The sequence below is a fragment of the Pseudophryne corroboree genome, chromosome 6, assembly GCF_028390025.1.
Source record: "Pseudophryne corroboree isolate aPseCor3 chromosome 6, aPseCor3.hap2, whole genome shotgun sequence".
Taxonomy (NCBI): domain Eukaryota; kingdom Metazoa; phylum Chordata; class Amphibia; order Anura; family Myobatrachidae; genus Pseudophryne; species Pseudophryne corroboree.
Genome location: NC_086449.1, coordinates 586047579 through 586067276, shown reverse-complemented (window position 1 = coordinate 586067276; position 19698 = coordinate 586047579). Strand labels below are relative to the sequence as shown.

Genomic DNA, 19698 nt, shown 5'->3' with positions numbered 1-19698 from the left:
ACAATATAGTCGATTAAAAACAGTTGCTTCACCCTCAGGACACTGGGTGCTTTGCCAGGTATTCAGTAAGTGCAACATGTTTCTGACTTAGAATTGTAAATGGCCATACTGGCCAAGTAAACTAACCCCACCAACTCCTGGCTGCATATAGATCAATCACTAGCCCCTTATTTTTTGCAAAGGGCTCTTCAGATTCCAGTAAATCATGCGCTTCCCCGTGGTGACCTCCAAGCCAAAGTTCTGTGATCAATCAACCCATTTATTTTTCTAAGAAACATTAACTTTGATTTAATCCTCCACCCACCCCCAACTACTGTCCCATATACTGCATTGTTTTTGTTATATAGATTAAGAAGAAAAAAAAGAAAAGAAAAGCCACTGACCAAATGCCATACTCAAGACATAAAAGGTTGATATAATTTAGGTCTTTATATTAAAAGTCACTTTTTTTAACAATATATAAAATAAATCGACATGAAACTTTTGGTAACTTGCAAAAGAGCATATTCTGTTTTAAATATATCTATAGCGTATAAAAAGCTTTTATGAATTGTTTGTACGTTTTTTTCTTTTTCATAGTACAAAAGTACCTTCATATAAAACAAAATATCCAAGATAAATTATATGGCTGCTAAGAGAGAAACAGTAGAGAGCAAAAAAATAAAAATCTTCAGCTTCTCACTCATAGAAATGTTAAAATGACCTATCATATGCATCAGAACAAAACAGGACATAAATACTTCTATTTGTAAAATATTTACAGACTTCAGAACACAAAATCCAGGCACTTTGGGGTCACTTGTAAGACCAGATTGCAGCTTGGCATTACAAATGCACAGAATGTCAGCGAGCAGGTAAGCCATGTTCCCAGCATCCCAGCGGTTCCCTGTATGCGTCTATGTCTCTTGGAACAGACCTGCTAGCTGTAGTCCTTCACATCCACAACATGGGATTTTACAACACATCCCTGACACAGTCTGGCCGAGCCAGTCAGGAGCTCACAGTGCTTTTTATTCTGTATACCTTGTGGCTTGAGGCCAGCACCAACTTAGTTTGTTTTCCCAAGCATAACAGAAAAGCAGCAGTGTTTCACCAGTATCTAGAAGACTAGACATGGCTCATATCTTGAATAAGTTAGTTCCCTGCCATAAGAGGGTATATGCAGCACTTTACGATGTCCATATTCCCTCATTCCATGTCTTTGCTCAGGTCCCCATGTGAGTATGAACATTGTGGTAGTTGAAGACACAGGATAGTGTAGGTACAGGGTCATTGGTAAACACAGAGTCATCAGAGGAGGAACATGTGCTAGCGCTGTCTTCACAGGAGGGAGAATACTGTTCAAAAGGCATGGATAGGTCCAAGTACTGTAATGAAATGGGATATTAAGGAGTGAGTGGGTTACCAGATAAAAAGCGCCTTTACTAATAGCATATAGCCAAGTTACATTCACAAATAACCAGATCATGCCAACAACCCTCCTAGATTACATTCATATAATAATATAGTATATAACATACCCATAGACAATCACATACAGAGCCTTAGGGCACATAGAAAAATGGAAGGGCACTCTACAATTCTACCTATTCTTTCTATATGTACCTGAATATATCTCCATTCTATGGTAATATTAAACTTTAACAGGGCTAGCAAGGCAACTATGATAATACGGACTCTAGTGTTTGTGCTCCGACTTACACAACATGCCCCGGCACGTATATTATTTAAGAAACACATGGATCTAATAGATAACCTCCTTACCTCCTCTGACACAGCAGTGAGAATTTTGTCCAGCTGTTCCACTAGTTGTTTAAAAGTTGGTCTCTGGGAGGGAACTGCATGCCAACACTCTCTCATCAACATGTACCTGCAAAAGAGGAGATCCGTTCAATAATGGCTCCTATAAGCTTCATTAGTATATATGCAACTTATAACACAACAATCTTATGGCAACCTAAAAATCAAAGCATCTTGTCCAGTCAGGAGTGATGTCAAGGTGGATGGAGCAAGTACAGATTACCTGGATTTATCTGTAAGACAGAGCAATGGCTTTTGCAACTGTGCACAATATGTGAAACGGAACATTGTCATGCCTCCACTCTAGCACTGGTGTCCACCTGATGTTTCAGTAGCCCTGCACCTATGCGAGCTAAAGAGACTGTAGGCCTAATTCATTTTTGTATGTTATAGGCGCTTATCACGCAACAGAGAGATTATCAGCAGACTGCATGTGCTGAGGTCGCAATGCACATGCCCCAAGGTGCTGCTGAGATCTCACTTACAACCAGTATTTCATGGAAAAGACATTGACAGGTAGTGACCATTTGGTGGGGTTAACGGGGTGTGGTTGGAAAAAATGCTGGCGTGTCATGGCAGTTTAGGGCGTGTATCTGCCGTCAGCTGTGAGTTTGTATGTTCAAAAACATGGCAACTACTGCAGTCCAGTCTGCATAGCCATACACCAACCCTTAGACCGGATGTTCCTCGTTTTTTAGTATAGGCTGCGAATTCGTATGCAGTCACGAATGAGTCCGCGATAGCTCTGGTGGAGGTCTCTTCTTTCCTGGGCGACACATTCACTTGCTAACATTATCAGTTCTGTAGCCTAGAGAATCGCAAGTCCATATAACTAGGTCAGTGCCAAAAGATTAGAACAGCGCAGGAGGGGAACCAGTGTTTAAAAGGGAAATTAAAATACATTTTAAAAAAAAACTAAACGGAGAACAAGGAAATGATACACCTGTCAGAGCAACTTCTGTCATGGGAAATGATTTGGAAGGATTCTCAAGGTTGCAGTTCTTCATATGTTGCACAAAATAAATTGAAACAATGTTTTATGAAGGATTGGTCATGCATGAAGTTTCAAAATCTTGGTTGTGCTATTGCCATTATGTAATAGGAGTTTAAGAATTCAGTTTTTGTTCCACATAACAGTCCAGTACATAACATGAGTTCTAGGTCTAGTGTGTACATGGGTAAACTCCTAGCCTGTCATTGAAATAGTGCAGCAGCAAAAAAAATCCTTTCATTCCACTCCAGTACCTGTCCCCATGAAATATTATTGGTGGAAGTTTCCATGATGCTCATTTGCACAATCCTGAACAGAATATTTGGTAATCAATAAACCACTTACAGCTCATGAGTACAATTTGATGGCTTGTCCATGCGATGACCTTCTCGTAACAGTTTAAATAACTCTTCCACTGGAATTCCAGGATATGGAGATCCACCAAGCGTGAATATCTCCCAGGTCAAAATTCCAAATGACCAACTGTAGAAAGAAGTTACAGTAGCTATTAAAATGAGAACAGTACAGAAAATGCAATGTCCAAACAAGCAGAAGGAATATTTGACCCAGCAATTCTCTATAAGCCAGTGACATCACCAAGGTATAAAGCTAAAGTGCGTAGGGGGCTGGTTTGCTTTACAGCAAGGCTATCAAATGTAAGCGTCGGAAAGTCACACTGTTTCTGTTAGACAGGGAAGGGCACATATGAGAAACATGATGTACAAAGAATTGCCTCCCAAAATACATCAGTTTACAGCATACAAGGGGAGGTGCGTTAAACTGAAGATATCGGTTTACTCAAAGCAGCATTCCAATAGCTAGTCAGTTCTCCAGCTCAGAATATTACATACTAAGAGGGACATGATTAAACTGTCTTGTTGCCATAATCAAGGATCAACCTTTAACCCTTGCAGTTATAATAAATGATTGAGACTTCGTCTAGTCTAATGATGCCACATGGTTTCTACTTCCATTAGAATGTCATGAATTGCATTCAGGCTGAATACAAAGTCAGCATTTCCAGGTGTATTTCCAGCAAATATATATTTTTCATGGGTTACATTGATGGAACTGCTCCAGTGATACAGATGTGTCCTTTTAAGGTCTTGCCCACGATATGACCCATAGCGTACCGTACCAGGGAGCATATGTAAGATCCTGCTACCCATACGCTTTTAAACGAGGAAGCCGGGGGGTAGTGCTATAACGCGCTGCACAGCACCAGGATGCGCTGCCTGCTGCTTCAGCAATGTAAGAGGCCACATCTGCATGCAGCAATAACATGTTGCAGGAGGAACTGAAACATTAAACTGAAACTTACATGTCACTTTGGTGTGTATATACCCTGTCAAATAAAGCTTCTGGCGCCATCCACTTCACAGGTAGCCGACCCTGTTTGAAGAGTTTAAAAGTAAATTTCAACAAAAACAACACTGTATACTTCCTATAAGCAAGTCTTTAATTACATAATCAGATTTATTCCCATGCATAAAATCCAAAGAACTCACATTGCTAGTCTTTTTGTAGTAGTCAATGTCATGCACACCACGAGCCAGGCCAAAGTCTGCGATTTTCATGACATTGTCTTCAGCTACTAGAACATTCCTGGCAGCCAGGTCCCGGTGTATGCACTGCAGAACAATGATCGTTACATCAATAGGCACAAGTTGTCATTTTATAGAAGACCGTACATTCTCTTTACTTGTGTAACTGCAAAGTGTACAACTATTTTAGCTTCTTAATGAAATACCAAGATACAGCAAACAAAAATAAAGCAAAACTTCATAACCCAAAATAAAAATATCCCCACTGAGTCACTGTCATTTTTTAGCTCTAAGTAAACAATTACAGAAATCACAACAAAACACACAGCTAAGATAAAAACCATTAACCGTTTTACTTACCCTTTTGGATTCTAGATATTCCATGCCACGGGCAACCTGATAAGCACAGGACACCAGATCCTTAAACGAAAGCATCTCTTCAGGCACCTTGGAAACATCAAAATCATCTTCTGGTGTAGGAGGCCGTCGGGCACGTAGGAACTCGCGCAGGTTTCCCTTCGAGGCATATTCCACAATAACAAAAAGTGGACCTAGAAGGAGACAAAAAGGTCTTACATTTCCACCACTTTGGGCCAGGATCAGAAGCTTTCACATAGATCCGGAGACTCAACCCAGATTGTACTTGCCAATGATTTACTACTCACCTTCTTGTGTGCAGACACCCAGCAGATTGATTATGTTCTTGTGTTTGCCGATTACTTTCATCAGCTCCATTTCAGAGATGAGATCAGACAGGTCTTTGTCATTCCCGTTATCTAAAGGAACAATAGAAGTATTTTAAAACTTGTTATATCAGATTTATACAGACTATATTGAATGTTCCAAATATACGTTTTAACAATGTTTTAGATTATAGATAATTTCTCTTCATTTTGAAATAACAAATATTGGGGCAGATGTAGTAACCTGGAAAAGGGATGAAGAAGAAATAAAGCAGTGTTAAGCACAAGCTGATAAAGCAATCGGCTCCTAACTGTCATTTTTCAAGTCTGTAATGACTGGCTGGTGCGTTATCACTTCTTTATCCCTTCTCTAGGCTTAATACATCGGCCCCATTTTTTCTTATGCAAAGGACTCTAGAGAACTGCATTAAAATAGTTATCTTTGAAGACTAGATTTTCTTTGAGACCATTATTTGTGCTGCCCACGTGCCTTCTAGCTAGCACCACAATTAGCAATATCTCTATCATTCTACTCATTCAGAGAGGTGCGAAGGGGGGCATACCACTCTGAGCAACCAACACAGTAAGGGGATCTGTCTGGCTTATCCAAAATCAGTTAACACAACTCCATTGTAAATTATGATTAAATAATGCATATGACTTATTCAAGTAATTCTATTCACCTTTAAGCATCTTCACTGCCACGGTCACAGGTTTATCAGGCCGATCCTTGTCAATCCCGTATGCATCAGCTCTCACTACTTGTCCAAAGCAACCTTCTCCCAGAGGTTTCCCCAGAACAAGTCTGATGGGTCAAAATAGTGTCAATGTGCTGCCTGGTTTAAACACCCCCAAAAAAAGGGCATTTGTTTCCCCCAGCACCTTGAATGATAACCGTAACCAGATATAAATTCCACATGATAATAGAATTCAGAGATCTTCGTTACACATATTTGCGCAAATGTGTGAATAAGCCTCAAAGCCGCATCAAGGCGTCTCTGTATATTTGGGGTCCCTAGCGCTATATCTAGGTGCAGGGTGTGGCACCCCAAAACACCAGCATAAGCCAGAAAGCCCAGCGTAGCATACCAGTGAAAAAACTATAGTGTTAATAAATTAGTATTTAGGAAGCCAAAGCTATAGAGAAAGTGATACAAAAATGAAATGCAATTAAAATAGAGAAATAGTGTTTAAAAATGAATAAGTGAAAAGTGTTAATAGAATGTAAAAGGTATGCCACACTAAGGCCATCCATCTCAGCCAGTACCTTTACATTCTATTAACACTTTTCACTTATTCATTTTTTAACACTATTTCTCTATTTTAATTGCATTTCATTTTTGTATCACTTTCTCTATAGCTTCGGCTTCCTAAATACTAATTTATTAACACTATAGTTTTTTCACTGGTATGATACGCTGGGCTTTCTGGCTTATGCTGGTGTTTTGGGGTGCCACACCCTGCACCTAGATATAGCGCTAGGGACCCAAATATACAGAGACGCCTTGATGCGGCTTTGGGGTTTATTCACACATTTGCGCAAATATGTGTAACGAAGATCTCTGAATTCTATTATCATGTGGAATTTATATCTGGTTATGGTTATCATTCAGGGTGCTGGGGGAAACAAATGCCCTTTTTTTCTTGCTTAGAAATACCCCTCCCTTTCGAGCACCTGAATGATATCACTAAGCTAATTGAGCATCTACCAATATATATATGGTTTAAACACCCCACATATTACACAGAAGGGCCTCAACCAATCGCTTATAAAGAGAAACACTCACCTGTCTCTGGAGAACTCCCATTTGGCATCCAAGGGCAATTCCACCTCCATGACACCAGGAAGCATGGGTGCACAACTGGAAGACAGGCGAGTGATGCGAATCAAAGGCGCACTGGACTTTCCAGAAGAGCTGGATTCCAGCGAAAACTACAGAAAGAAAAACAAACAAATGTTTATAAGTTATATGTACACACATACAATATTGAGTTTTCGCCAAATTAGTAAATCAATTGTTGCTCATTAAAAAGGAAGCTTTGAATAACTCTAAAAGTAGCCCACATACTGTAAGTATTTTAGAGGAGGCTCACTTGTCATAATTAGATAACTTATAAAAGGCTGGTATTTATATATATATTTTATTGCTATACATACAAATGCATGATAAATATTAAGTGAAGACATATGCTTGGGATTGTATATGCTTTCTTAATGATCCTGCTGTCTAAATAAAAGTACAAATAAAATTCAATTTAGGCAGGAGGGCTGAAAAAATCTCAAGATTATATTTTTAGACATGTACAGCGAAATGTTGACTTATTCAGCACATTAATTTATTTTGTTTAATCAATATCTTCTGAAGAGAAGATTTATTGAAATGACCATAATCCAAGTAAATGTATATCATGGCCATACATATGCAACAATAAAAATATAGGATTTTTCTTGGGGGGGGGGGGGGGGGGGGGGATATTTTCTGTGCAAAATAAGACCGTAAGAAGGGGGATGGAGGATGGGGGGTATAATGCGTATTCAAATTCCCAAGTGGACCATTCCATGCATCATAATTCTTGAATGCTAGTGTATTGATGACATCGGTAAGATGGTCTGGCAACACCACCCATATAGTTTTATCTGTTAGTTGAAGATTCCAGGCTTTAGATGTGTGTAGTTTATTGAAATTAACAATCTGTTTCAGGTAACTGCAAGCTGATGGGTTACAGATCAATAAGAGCCATAACATGAAGCATTAAACCTTCTCTGCTTTTCTATAATTCAGAATATAAATAATGATATCTTTAAAAAGGAACCAAGATTGACAGAACACTAGTAAAAGAAGAAGAAACCGTAGTGGCCACTTACCTGCCGTATAAGTGGGAACTTTGACAGTTTGTGCACAGATGCTGGCTGCAGTGTCTGTTTGCTGTGTGATGTTTGCATACAACACAATATTACAATAACGATTGCCATTGCCACAGCCAGAAAACCAGAAGTATATACAATTACATCCACATATTTAGACTCTGCTTTATCTGCCTCCTCTAGGAAATCCTCATCTGTGGGGGAAGGAAACAGAAAGGAGGTCAGTACTACATCTGTGACCTTGACCTTCCTTATGGACCCTACCTCCCCTCACAGCCATTCCCATCTGTTATTCTTCACCCACTCATATTTTTTCATATACCAGGCAGTTTTAAAATGTGACACGACAGATCAAGACTTCATTTACAGATGTGCATGGCTAGTAGCAATAATGGTGTTTGTAAAAGTTCTAACAACCTCAAAAGGGTTGCTGTTGAATCTCCCAGAGAGAACGCAACAAGATGTACATTGTGTTGTACATCTCGCTGCACGTGAAGAAGGGATATTAAATCCTGCAATGACTGCTTCTTTCAAGATGTTATCCTATTGGTCTGACCGGTTTTAATAATAGCACTAAATGAATAGGTTTTGATTTTACAATTCACTGGCGTGTAGCCTCACTTTACTTCCGGATTCCTACATTGTATTCCGGTTATTCAACAAGAGACCAGCACTCACGTAGGGCACAGAATCACAGTTTATTAAAGATCGGGAGTGCTGGAGTAGTTTGTTTCTCAAGGGCGTTATTCTAGCACTGAAATGGCCACTGTGATGTCATTGTGGTCACTATCGGCAACAATTAGTTGCTACTGACAATACAGGCATGATGTAAAATGGATCAGTACTCGTTTTAATCTTTTTCATTGAGGTTCAACAAATTATGACTTTGTATAATATGAGTGCCAGTCATAATTTTTTTTTTTTTTTTTTTAAATGAATTACATACAAAGACCTATACACAGACATCTTACTACTAAAATGTATGTCTGACACGTGCTTCTGTTTGTTATAGGACTGTCATGCATGATAGAAGAAGACTTGAGTACAGTACAAGTTGGCAGCCACTCTACACTTACTAGGTAGCACAGTGAGCCAAGCAGACTGATGAGAGAGCCCAATGGAATTCCCTGCTAGACAAGTGTATTCTCCAGCATCCTCCATGGAGATGTTCCGCAGATGCAGTACTTCCACCTCTGAAGTGTTAATATCTGCAGTCTACAAAAACAAGATAGACAGAATATACATAAACAAAAACAGGATCATGTGAAAGATCCTGAACATTAAAAACGAGCATTAAGCCGTGCAGACAAAAGGCTGCCTTACATAAATAAGAACATTGAGGTATAGCACTTAAGCTATTTCACAAAGGATTTCTATTTGGGTAATTTTGGGATTCTCCATCCTTTACCTGGGTCTAAAGTAGCCATTACGGATGATACATTGGACCGAAGTCTCTATAAGACAAACAAGTAAAACACAGACTGTTAGCAAAAGCAAGCAAACTCACCTTAAGCACTTGTACATATGGCGCATCATCAGGGCCAAATCGGCTCCCATTCAGTTCTATGTGTTTGAGCCACTGGATGTGTGGTTGAGCGTCACTGTACACTTTACAGAGGAACTCCACGTCACTGCCCACACGGGCTGTGGTGTTAGCTGGGAGACCAGCTTGGAGGATTGGTCGATGAGAAGATCTCTCTTTAAAAGGGAAAAAAAAATAAAAGTTTATTACATTTGATCGCCCATATTTACAAAATGTTTGAGGTGACGTACATTTTAAAATTACAGATGTCATAAAACGGTGAAGATAAATTTACACTTATAAAAAGAGTTGGTAACTCGATTCTTGCAGTGAAACCACATACAATTTCTAATATTAGCATTGAGAGTCACAAACTGCAGGGGAACAGTGACAAACACCCATAAAAGATGTACCCACTGCAGACAACATCTCAATTACCCTGGGAGACAGCAGACAGTTGTGGTAGCTAATCAGAGAGGGCCTTGTAGCAGAACAGATAATGACCCTCATTAGATTTACGACACAAACAGTATCTTATTGGCTTTGATCTTTTAGAAGGTTCTACAAGGACCAGTGTTCTCAAATGACAGTCTAGTATGGTTAACGCTACACATCATACACCTCTGGCCCACTACAGGGCACTTTATAAAAACTTTATTTTAGACTGCCGTTAAAGAGCAGGACCAAAATGTGTCTACTCACCAAGAACATCTAATATATATGTGTAGCTGATGCTGCCCAACTTATTTTCCACTACACAGGTATAATTGCCACGGTCAGATGGAACCACACTCTCCATGACCAGACTCCAGTGTTGGTGCCTTAGCTAGATGGAAGTAAAGGAAGTGGTTTATATATTTTACATATGGAAATGTTCTAGCATATCAATAACTTATATTAAGAATACAATCATACGTTGATTTTGTCCCGTTCCCCCCCCCCCCCACCCCCACCCCCAATTCCGAATGCTCAAAACACCAGGTGTCCAAACAAGTAACAGGATGTTGCAACTGCTTACCTGGATACCTCCTATTCGGTGTTCCCCTCGAAATTCTCTTCCATTTTTTAGCCATCTGATAGTTGGAACAGGGCTGCCACCTGCTGCACAGCGAAACTTTACAGTATTTCCAGCAGGAAGTGCATATAACTTCTTCTCCATGCGACGTAGATGGGTCCAGAATGGAGCTGAAAGACAAAATATAGTTGCAAGTATGTCTATGGAAAAGTAAAACAATGTTAGACCACTGTGACGGAGACCAATGCCTTGAGGGCTGTATGATTACACCAATGTTTCATAACTCCAGCTATCAAGGATCCTCAACAGCTCATGATGTCAAAATTTCTTTAATCATGTACAGGTGACGGGGAGATGTACCAAGCAGTGAAAAGAGTGGATAAGTTGAACATGGCAACAAATCAGCTGCTCTGTATAATTTTAGTCTACTTGGCTGGTTCAGTAATTAACATACCTGCTTCCAAAGAGACTTCAAAATAGGAGCTGTTGGGGGTTGCATGAGTACTACAGTCAGGAATAACTGGATCACAGCACAGTGGTAATTATTAACATTAAAATATATATATATATATATATATATATATATATATATATATATATATATATATATATACACACACACACATATATATATATACATACATACACACACACACACACACACACACATATATATAGACACACATACATACATACATACATACATACATACATACACACACTAGTGGGAAGGGTAGAAAATTATCAAAGTAAAAAAATGGTGCTATATACACACTGTGGGAAGGGTAATAATAATAATTAAAAAAATAAAATATATATCTCTTCGCTCATCTCAAAATACCTCCCAACCCGACCTCTTCGCTCTTCACAAGATCTGCGTCTCTCATCCACACTCATTGCTCGCTCCCACTCACAATTGCAGGACTTTCATCTGGCTGCACCCACTCTATGGAATGCCCTACCACGCACAATCAGACTCTCTTCTAGTCTCCAAACCTTCAAGTGTTCCCTGAAAACACCTCTTCAGGCAAGCATATCAAATTCCAGAACCGCCCAGATAACTTTCATAAACCTTCCTATCAAATTGCATCCACTCTGTACAGTCCACACACATCCTCACATGTCTTCTCATCCTTCCTCTCGACCCTGGTTCATCATTGCTGTGTGACCATATCATACAGTCCACAAAGAACCTTTGCAATCTGGTGGAAAACTATGCAATAGATAGCACCTATCCATGTGTATCAATGCCTATTTCCCTATAGATTGTGAGCTTGCGAGCAGGGCCCTCCAACCTCTATGACTGTTTGTTATTACCCAGTTTGTTATATCATTGTTATTCCCAATTGTAAAGCACAACGGAAACGGTTAAAAAAAAAATATATTAATAATAATAATATTATATATATATATATATATAAAAATAAATATATCTAAATACCTTTATATCTAATGCATTTAATGATTAAATATTTGAATATACATGAAGTCCCCTTTGCCTGTGTTGCTGTAACATCACTGAAAAGTCAGATTCTGTTTTACTTATCCATTGTCCCCAGGGCATAGGTCAGAGGCATTTACTCATCTGTCCGACCATAAGACAGTCTGGTTTTTGGTATGTGGAGACCATCAGCAAGACCAGACTGCTGTACACTGGGATTATAGTTTATAGCCTTGATGGGTGGGGGAAGAGGGTTACGATAACCTCTAATTAGTAACCTAAACAGGAGAGCACTCACCTTGGTAGATATAACCTTGTTCCTCATTTAGATCACCCTGGAAGTCTTCCCTACGGCCATCCTCATCATCTTCATCTCCAGATGCCACTGAATCTGCAAAAAAAAACAACAACCAGACAGCTATCAGAAGAGCAGAGAGCCTCAAAGGCATTGTTCTTTTGATCGTAATAGTAGCAGTAACAATGCACAATTACACGTAACATTACAGGTCATGAACATCTTGCTAGGACAAATTGGGCCGGCACAGAGGCAGAATGCATTATGTAAGTCTGGTCTATATGCAGTCTGTTGTTAGCTTATTATCATATATTAATCTATATTCTATATAATACGTAGAACAGATATTTGACAAGTCTATGGACAAGGGGGTGGGACATATTTTCCTTATACGTGTCAGATTTCCTGTCACAAAACTACACAGCAGACAACACTCAGATTTAAATAGGCATAATATAGGATATTAGCTTAAACCAGTCCAAGTAACAAAGATATCACTAGAACGTTAGCCACGATGCAGTATGCAGGCAGCACTCACCAACTACAGATATCGAGAACCGTTGCAGGGTTTGACTAGTACCACGGACCACACACAAGTAAAGTCCCGAGTCTTCAGGAGTTACATCTGACAGTTCCAAAGCATAGCCCTTCAGTCGAATCTTCCCTCCTGATAGCAACCTTTCCTTCTCTTTGTACCAGTTAATGTTGCTGCTATAGTTGGTATCACAGGCGATTCGCAACGTTTTTCCAGGATCAAGCAAAAGGTGTTCTACAAGCACAGGGTGGGTCTCTGCGTAAGGAGGCAGAGAGAGGTCAACAGTTTTATTCAACTCGTAGCAATACCCTGTCCTCATAAGTAAAGGCCCAAATACATAAGCAAACACACAACAACAAAAATCTGCAGATTGCGAGTTTTTTCCCCCAGATTTAAGGATTCCCTAAATCTGCACCCATACAGTACAGATATTTTTCAGTGATTTGCAGACCATTTTCAGCAAATACAGGGCCTAATTCAGATCGGACCGCAGTAGCAAATGTGAATTAATGGGCAAAACCATGTGCACTGCAGGGGGGCGCAGATATAAGATATGCAGAGAGTTATATTTGGGTGGGTTATTTTGTTTCTATGCAGGGTAAATACTGACTGCTTTATTTTTACACTGCAATTTAGATTTAAGTTTTAACACACCCCACCCAAATCTAACTCTATCTGCACATGTTACATCTGCCCCCCCCCCCCCCTTCAATGCACATGGTTTTGCCCAATTGCTGATAAATTTGCTGCTGCAATCAGATCTGAACTAGGGCCGCAATTCTGCCAATATTGAATGGCTCATCACTTTAGTAGAAACAGTCTGCGAATTGTTACCATACACTAGCAATCTACAGCCCCAAATTGATCTGTGAAATCAAACATGTTGTACAACCTGATTTAACAATCCCAAATGATTTTTGGTCTGAATCTGCGATCTGTGAGCCTCATACATTGCAGATTTCTTTGCACAATCATCTGCAAAACAGCAAATTGCCCCAATCGTTTGCTGATGTATGAGGGCCTTTAGGACAGTCACAGTACGCTGTAGAATCGTTTACAATAGTGGCCATTTTTAGTTTTAGCACATCTATTTACACTATCTCCCAAATAAATTAAAAATCTAAAATGATGTCAGAATCTAAAATACATTGGACTGTGCAAAAAAAAAAAAAAAAGAATCCATTAAAACCTGCGGTGTGTACAGATGTGTCCACATATCTTAAATTGCGCCAAACAGACGCATTAAGCGTGTCACAGACTTTGCGACTTAGCGTAAAACTGAGGGAAAAGTAGCAATAATATAAAAATAAATAAATACTGCATTATAAGTGCACGAGGTCACGTTTGTACTAGCAGCAATTAAGAAAAAAACCTCAGGCAACTAAGGGCAGCAAAGAAAGAAGTGTTCCCATCTAGCGCTGGTAAAAATTTCAAGAATGCATTATATCGGTCTATCTATACTGTCCTCAAGATATTACATCTCTGCCAAATAAGTGGTTTAATTATACAGCTCTCAATTCCAAACACAGAAGATATCCTCATGTTTATTTGACCATTAGGTGAACTTTGCAGAATTTTGGGGTCTGGGTGTGAAAAAGACACACACGGCAGGGCAGGGGTGCGAGTTCTCTCACCTCAGCTAGCGATACCCTCCTGAACTTGTATTTTGACCTGGCTGTCAACTCTTGACCTCTAAGAAAACTCTTGCATGGCAAGAGCAGCAAGGACACATGCTCCATTGCCACCAGAAGACTCATGACACAAATGAAAGGAGGTACTAACTGCTTACATTGTACGCCAATAACATCTCATGCAGAAACTCTCTAATTTTTCATTTTAACATTATTAAAAAAAAAAACCTTTACGAGTAAAATAATTTTCAAAATGACAAATGACATAAAAGTTGCAAATAAATTTGGGTATACACATCATATGTATTAACTAGTGTTCATTCCTTGAATTACCTTTCCAACTGCTCTGGTTTACTGGTGTCGCTGGTTTGCTTGATGATAACGTGACAAGAGCCAGAAAACACAGCAGGACCTTTAGAAAGTTCTGCATGGTAACTTGTCTTTTTGTAGAAGATTTTGAACGGACAGAAATGGGTCCAAAAAAGTGTGAATAATCTGCAATAGAACCGGGGAAAAAGACAATTGTCTTATTTACAAAGAAAACAACAACAAAAAAGCTATTCACGAACAACAAAGTTAGAATCATATACGTACTGGCGTACTCCCAATTTGTCAATCATTTGTTTCTGTGCAAATGTACAATTGTTTGATAAAGTTCATACGCTTTAAAATTGAATGTTTTACAGATCAAGATATAGTGAACATATTTAAGGGGGGAGGGGGAATTCAATTAATTGTCAGCAGATTCGGCAGGCGAATCTGGACGACACTGCTGCACGTGGGGATCTTGCTCAAAAGTGCTCGCTGACCCATAGTCAGCAGGCACTTTTGGGCGAATTCGGCATTTGGCCAGCCAGATGAAGGGAGCAGATCAGCTGCGTTGAAACACTGTTTTGCCCCTTCACATGTAATTGAATTCCCCTCTTGTCTTCACCAAGTTCTAATATTTCATGAATCTCATCTCAAGTGACACCACGGAATAGATTTTACTTTGACCCTGTCTGATGAACAAAAAAAAAAAAAAAATACTGAAAGTCTGTGTGTAAAAAAAAAAAAAAAACCCATGCCATAATTCAAAACCTTATAGAACCACTTTATCATCAACTTAATATTTATCTTTACTTGCTGAATCTTGGCTTACTTCTTCTTAAAGCACTGATGAGTTTAGGGTCACTGTCCTGATGCAGTATCATATTTCGGATACATTTTAGACAGATGGCTTTACATTTTGCTCATGAATACCCTCAAAAACATTCACGGCGAACGTAATGAATCAGAGGCATCCAGTTTATTTGGATTCAAAATAACCCAAACTTTTTACCCTTCCACACCATGATCGATGATTGGTTACGAAATTCCTTAAGCAATACACTGTTGGTTTTAGCCAAAGATGATGATGTACTTCATGCCTAAACAACTCCATATTGGTCTGGTCCGTCCAGAGAACATGGTTCCAAAAGGCTGGTTATGTTCACATGCAACATTGTAAACCTAAGCCATACTGAGATTTATTTTCGAAGAGGCTTGTCTTAGATATCCTTCCATTTAAGTCATACTTGTTCTGTCTTTTTCCAATGATGGCGTCATGAACTTTAACAGATAATAGGTTGACAGAGCTCTGTAGATCCTTGGACATAGCCTTTGGGTTCTTTGCAACTTCCAAAATCATCACATGGCTTGTGCTTTGAGTAAATTTGCTGGGATAATTGTCACTTCTAAAATCCCCCCCCCCCCCCTCCGCTCCCCCCCAATTTGTAAATAAGCTCTGTTACTGTAGGTTTATGACATTTAAATTGTTTGGAAACAGTGTTATAACCCTCTTCATCCTGAAGAGCAAGTGTTAGTTCTTGTAGAATGCTCTGATGTACTAGAGATCATGCCTTTATATAAAAAGGTGGTAACTTTTCCTTATCAAATAAGGACATTCACTTTAATTAGCAACATCAGGTTTAAAATAATTCAAGTTTTCATTGCAATAAAAAATGGTTAAGCCCCCAGTTATCTTCTCAGTGTTGATCGTTTTGTTAAAAAATGAAAAACAAAAAACAAACATGAAATCTGTGAGGTGTCTCAGACCCTGGGAAAACTTGCAAAGTCAGCTCTACAGTATATATGGCCAATGTGTATGCAGCAGCAGCACATCGCGTTATATTTAATTCTACCCAAAGAACAGCTTCATGAAAAAAATATAACTTTGTCAGTTCTGTTGTGCTATGTAAAGACGTATATCAGGAAATACTCTAAGGGGGTAATTCCAAGTTGATCGCAGCAGGAATTCTGTTAGCAACTGGGCAAAACCATGTGCACTGCAGGTGTGGCAGATATAACATTTGCAGAGAGAGTTAGATTTGGGTGGGTTATTTTATTTCTGTGCAGGGTAATACTGGCTGCTTTATTTTTACACTGCAAATTAGATTGCAGATTGAACTCACCACACCCAAATCTAACTCTCTCTGCACATGTTATATCTGCCTCCCCTGCAGTGCACATGGTTTTGCCCAGTTGCTAACAGAATTTCTGCTGCGATCAACTCAGAATTACCCCCTAAGTGCAGTGCATGCTATACAAAAGCACTGGCAGCACTTAGTTTTTTTGCCTCTTTGCCTAGACTCAGGACTTCTCAACACACCTTAAAGTAATACAGTCTGTACTTAATGACTCTAGGACTTTGTCTTTGACAGCAATACAATCAGTGATGTCAGCCCACACAATAATAATAATAATAAACAGCAGAGGAATGTAGTGATTATGTAACAATCCGCGTAAAAACGCAGTCACCTGACCACACTGCATTAAACTTGACGTCACTTATCCCATCAAACTATCATATCCAAGGAAAGAGTTTGTCCTGATATTATGCTGGGCATACACTATACAATTATCTGTCAGATAATCTGCCAGATCTGGCTGGTTGGATTACAAATCTGGTAATGGATGAGAGAAAATGACAATTAACCATTTGCTCCCAAATACTGTAAAATGGGAGAAAACAGTTGTTTATACAAAATTGGTTAAATCCGTCCTACTGTATAACCAATTTGTCTGAATTACAGGTTTTGACTATTTTCCAGTGAGTGGGAGTAAATATTTGATTGTCATTTGCTCTTATCCATTACCAGGTTTTCATTCCAACCAGACAGATCTGGCAGATTATCTGCCAGGTAAGTGTATAGTGCAGTGGTTTCCAAACTTTTTTGAATCACGGCGCCCTAGAATATCAGAATTTTTTTCACAGCACCCCATGGCCAAAAATTTCTTATTGAGAAATTTAGAAAGAAATATTACATTAAGTAGATTGCGTTTATATGTCATCCTTAGGGTCAGTTGTGTGGTGAGGGACAAGATTTGCTTCAGTTTGGCCACATATTTTATGACTGGCAGCCACCTGCACTGGTTTTGCCTATTATATTGACCATGAATACTTTGAATTGGTCCTGGACCACCAACCCAGGGCACCCCTGCAAGTGTCCCGAGGCACCCCAGGGAGCCACGGCACACAGTTTGGGAACCTCTGGTATAGTGTATGCCCAGCATAAGTGTGCAAATTCTGTCAGGTGTGCAAACACAGGCTCTTTCATCATCACCATTACTCATATATAGAAGATCATGCAAGTCTTGGTCCAGCTAACAGATCATACCTTAAAGTAACTTATCAAGAATACAGGGGGAAGTAATCCCCTATACATCACTGCATTCCAATGGATAGCAATGTGTAACTAGCTACAGGGACCCGGGCTAGTTTAATCTTTAAACACAACACGACAAAGGCCTTTGTGTGCCAAGGCTACCCTAGTTATAGATTTACAGAATAGTTATGGTACCAGAGTGAGAGTTTAAACAGAGCAGCTCTGCAATCACAGTAGATAAGGAAGGGGTAAACAGAAGAGAAAAAAAGTCAGACAAGGAAAACAAGACATACATCATCATGCTGAGACTCTGCAGAGATAGAACCAGATCTCTCCTAAAACAACATATCAGTGAGCCGGCTGCGCTGGTATGCAGGAGCAGCCACCATGCAGCACCCTCTGCTATACACTCCTACTGTATATGTATACATGCCACTGACTAAAACCTGCACACAAGGGGAAACCTTTATATGAACCATGGTCCATGGCCACAGCCAGCATGGGATATTGCTGAGGGTGCAGATCTCAGCCTTATATACACACCCGGAGAGCTCAGCCACAGCGCTGACAGACAGGGAACTCTCCTGCACTCTAGCCCCCCCCCCCCCCCCAGCCATGTACTGTGCCCACCATCAGCTGCACAGGAAAGTTGCGCAGACTGGCCGGGACACCTATACCACACACACCCCATAAGCCGGGACCGGGTCACTGTTACCTCTGCGGGTGGCTGTAGGATGGGGGTCCTCAGTACATGCCGGCAGGGAGGGTCCCCGGGCAGGACGCGCTCCCAGAAAGTGGGCGCAGGAGGATAAGACAGCAGCCCCCGCATAGTGCAGCAGCAGGTTATGCCAAGTGCCCAGGGAGCAGTGAGGGCAGCACTGGGAGGGGGGGGGGGGGGGGGGGTGAAGCCTGCCTGTGCATAGCAGCGCATTGGGAAATATGCCCACACTCCTGTGCCCGCCCAGCAGCAGAGTCCGGGCTGCGAGAAGTGCACTGCATGGTGCGGCTCTGCAATGTACCCCTCACCTGGTGACTCAGATATTCGGGGGCCCCTCGGTCTCCCCATCCACAAGCCCTGTGCCTGTCCCGTAACTGTGCCTCCTGCAGACGGCCGGTGCTATTCCCCAAACACGGCTCCTCCAGTGCGGCGAGTCCTCCTCACGCATCCGATACCCCGCTCTCCAAACACCAGGCAGTCCACCTACAGCCTCTGATCCCGCGCCAGCCCCGTCCTGTTACACTGGGGCACTACGGGACAACTGTGCTCATCCAGAGGCGGCGCATACGCAGAGTGGTATTCACAGAGCGATGTACGCTGCCACAGTGCTAGTGCCCCTAACCCTGTACTCCCTCCAGGCGCTGTGATAGGTCTCTCAGGTTACACTGTGTAGCTGCAGGCTGCCGCTGTCCACTCTCTCTCCCCTCTCCAGTCAGTAACAATGGGCTATAAGGGTGCAATGCTACAGGGAATCCCACCACAAACACGCCCCCAGGCTCTGCCCCCACTTCCCTCTGGGTTTATTCCCTACCCTCCCCCTCCCGCTCACCCTTTCACACTCAAATTAGCTAACTTCTCCCCCAGCTTTGTGCGGGAGGATTAAACTGCTTCACTTTACTGCCCGGCTCAGGGCTTTCTGAGTCCCAGCATGGCTCCTGCCTCTCTGTACAAAGCCTCTGCCTAATGATGACATTCCTGCTGCCAGCTAGATGAGGAGCCAGGGTGCCCCATTGTCACAGGCAGCATTCTCT

The 19698-nt window shown here is 40.8% G+C and overlaps 1 protein-coding gene across 2 annotated transcripts; it reads right to left on the bottom strand.

The window, feature by feature from the left end:
- Positions 1-410: 410 nt before the first annotated feature.
- On the bottom strand, positions 411-19418 carry FGFR4 (fibroblast growth factor receptor 4). 2 transcript variants are annotated; one of them, XM_063927946.1, is made up of 18 exons: positions 18976-19418; positions 14657-14818; positions 12696-12947; positions 12161-12253; positions 10425-10591; positions 10109-10232; positions 9392-9582; positions 8961-9099; positions 7885-8078; positions 6806-6951; positions 5702-5823; positions 5001-5111; positions 4696-4886; positions 4300-4422; positions 4113-4183; positions 3137-3274; positions 1765-1870; positions 411-1367 (listed from the first exon to the last, which is right to left on the bottom strand). In XM_063927946.1, exons 1-18 carry the CDS (start codon positions 19013-19015, stop codon positions 1206-1208), a joined length of 2532 nt encoding a protein of 843 aa, XP_063784016.1. In that variant the 5' UTR covers positions 19016-19418; the 3' UTR covers positions 411-1205. The 2 variants fall into 2 exon arrangements, with proteins under 2 accessions (XP_063784016.1, XP_063784017.1); XM_063927947.1 differs by lacking the exon at positions 18976-19418 and adding an exon at positions 18665-18789.
- Positions 19419-19698: the final 280 nt, after the last annotated feature.

Bases quoted from the DNA above. Each gene is read 5' to 3' on its own strand.
- FGFR4 (XM_063927946.1), bottom strand. From the start codon at position 19,015: ATGGGGAGACCGAGGGGCCCCCGAATATCTGAGTCACCAG. The intron at 9,583-10,108 runs GTGAGTAGACAC...TCCCTTTTAAAG, and splicing joins ATATATATTAGATGTTCTTG to AGAGATCTTCTCATCGACCA. The intron at 1,871-3,136 runs GTAAGTGGTTTA...CCTCTTTTGCAG, and splicing joins TCAAATTGTACTCATGAGCT to GTACATGTTGATGAGAGAGT.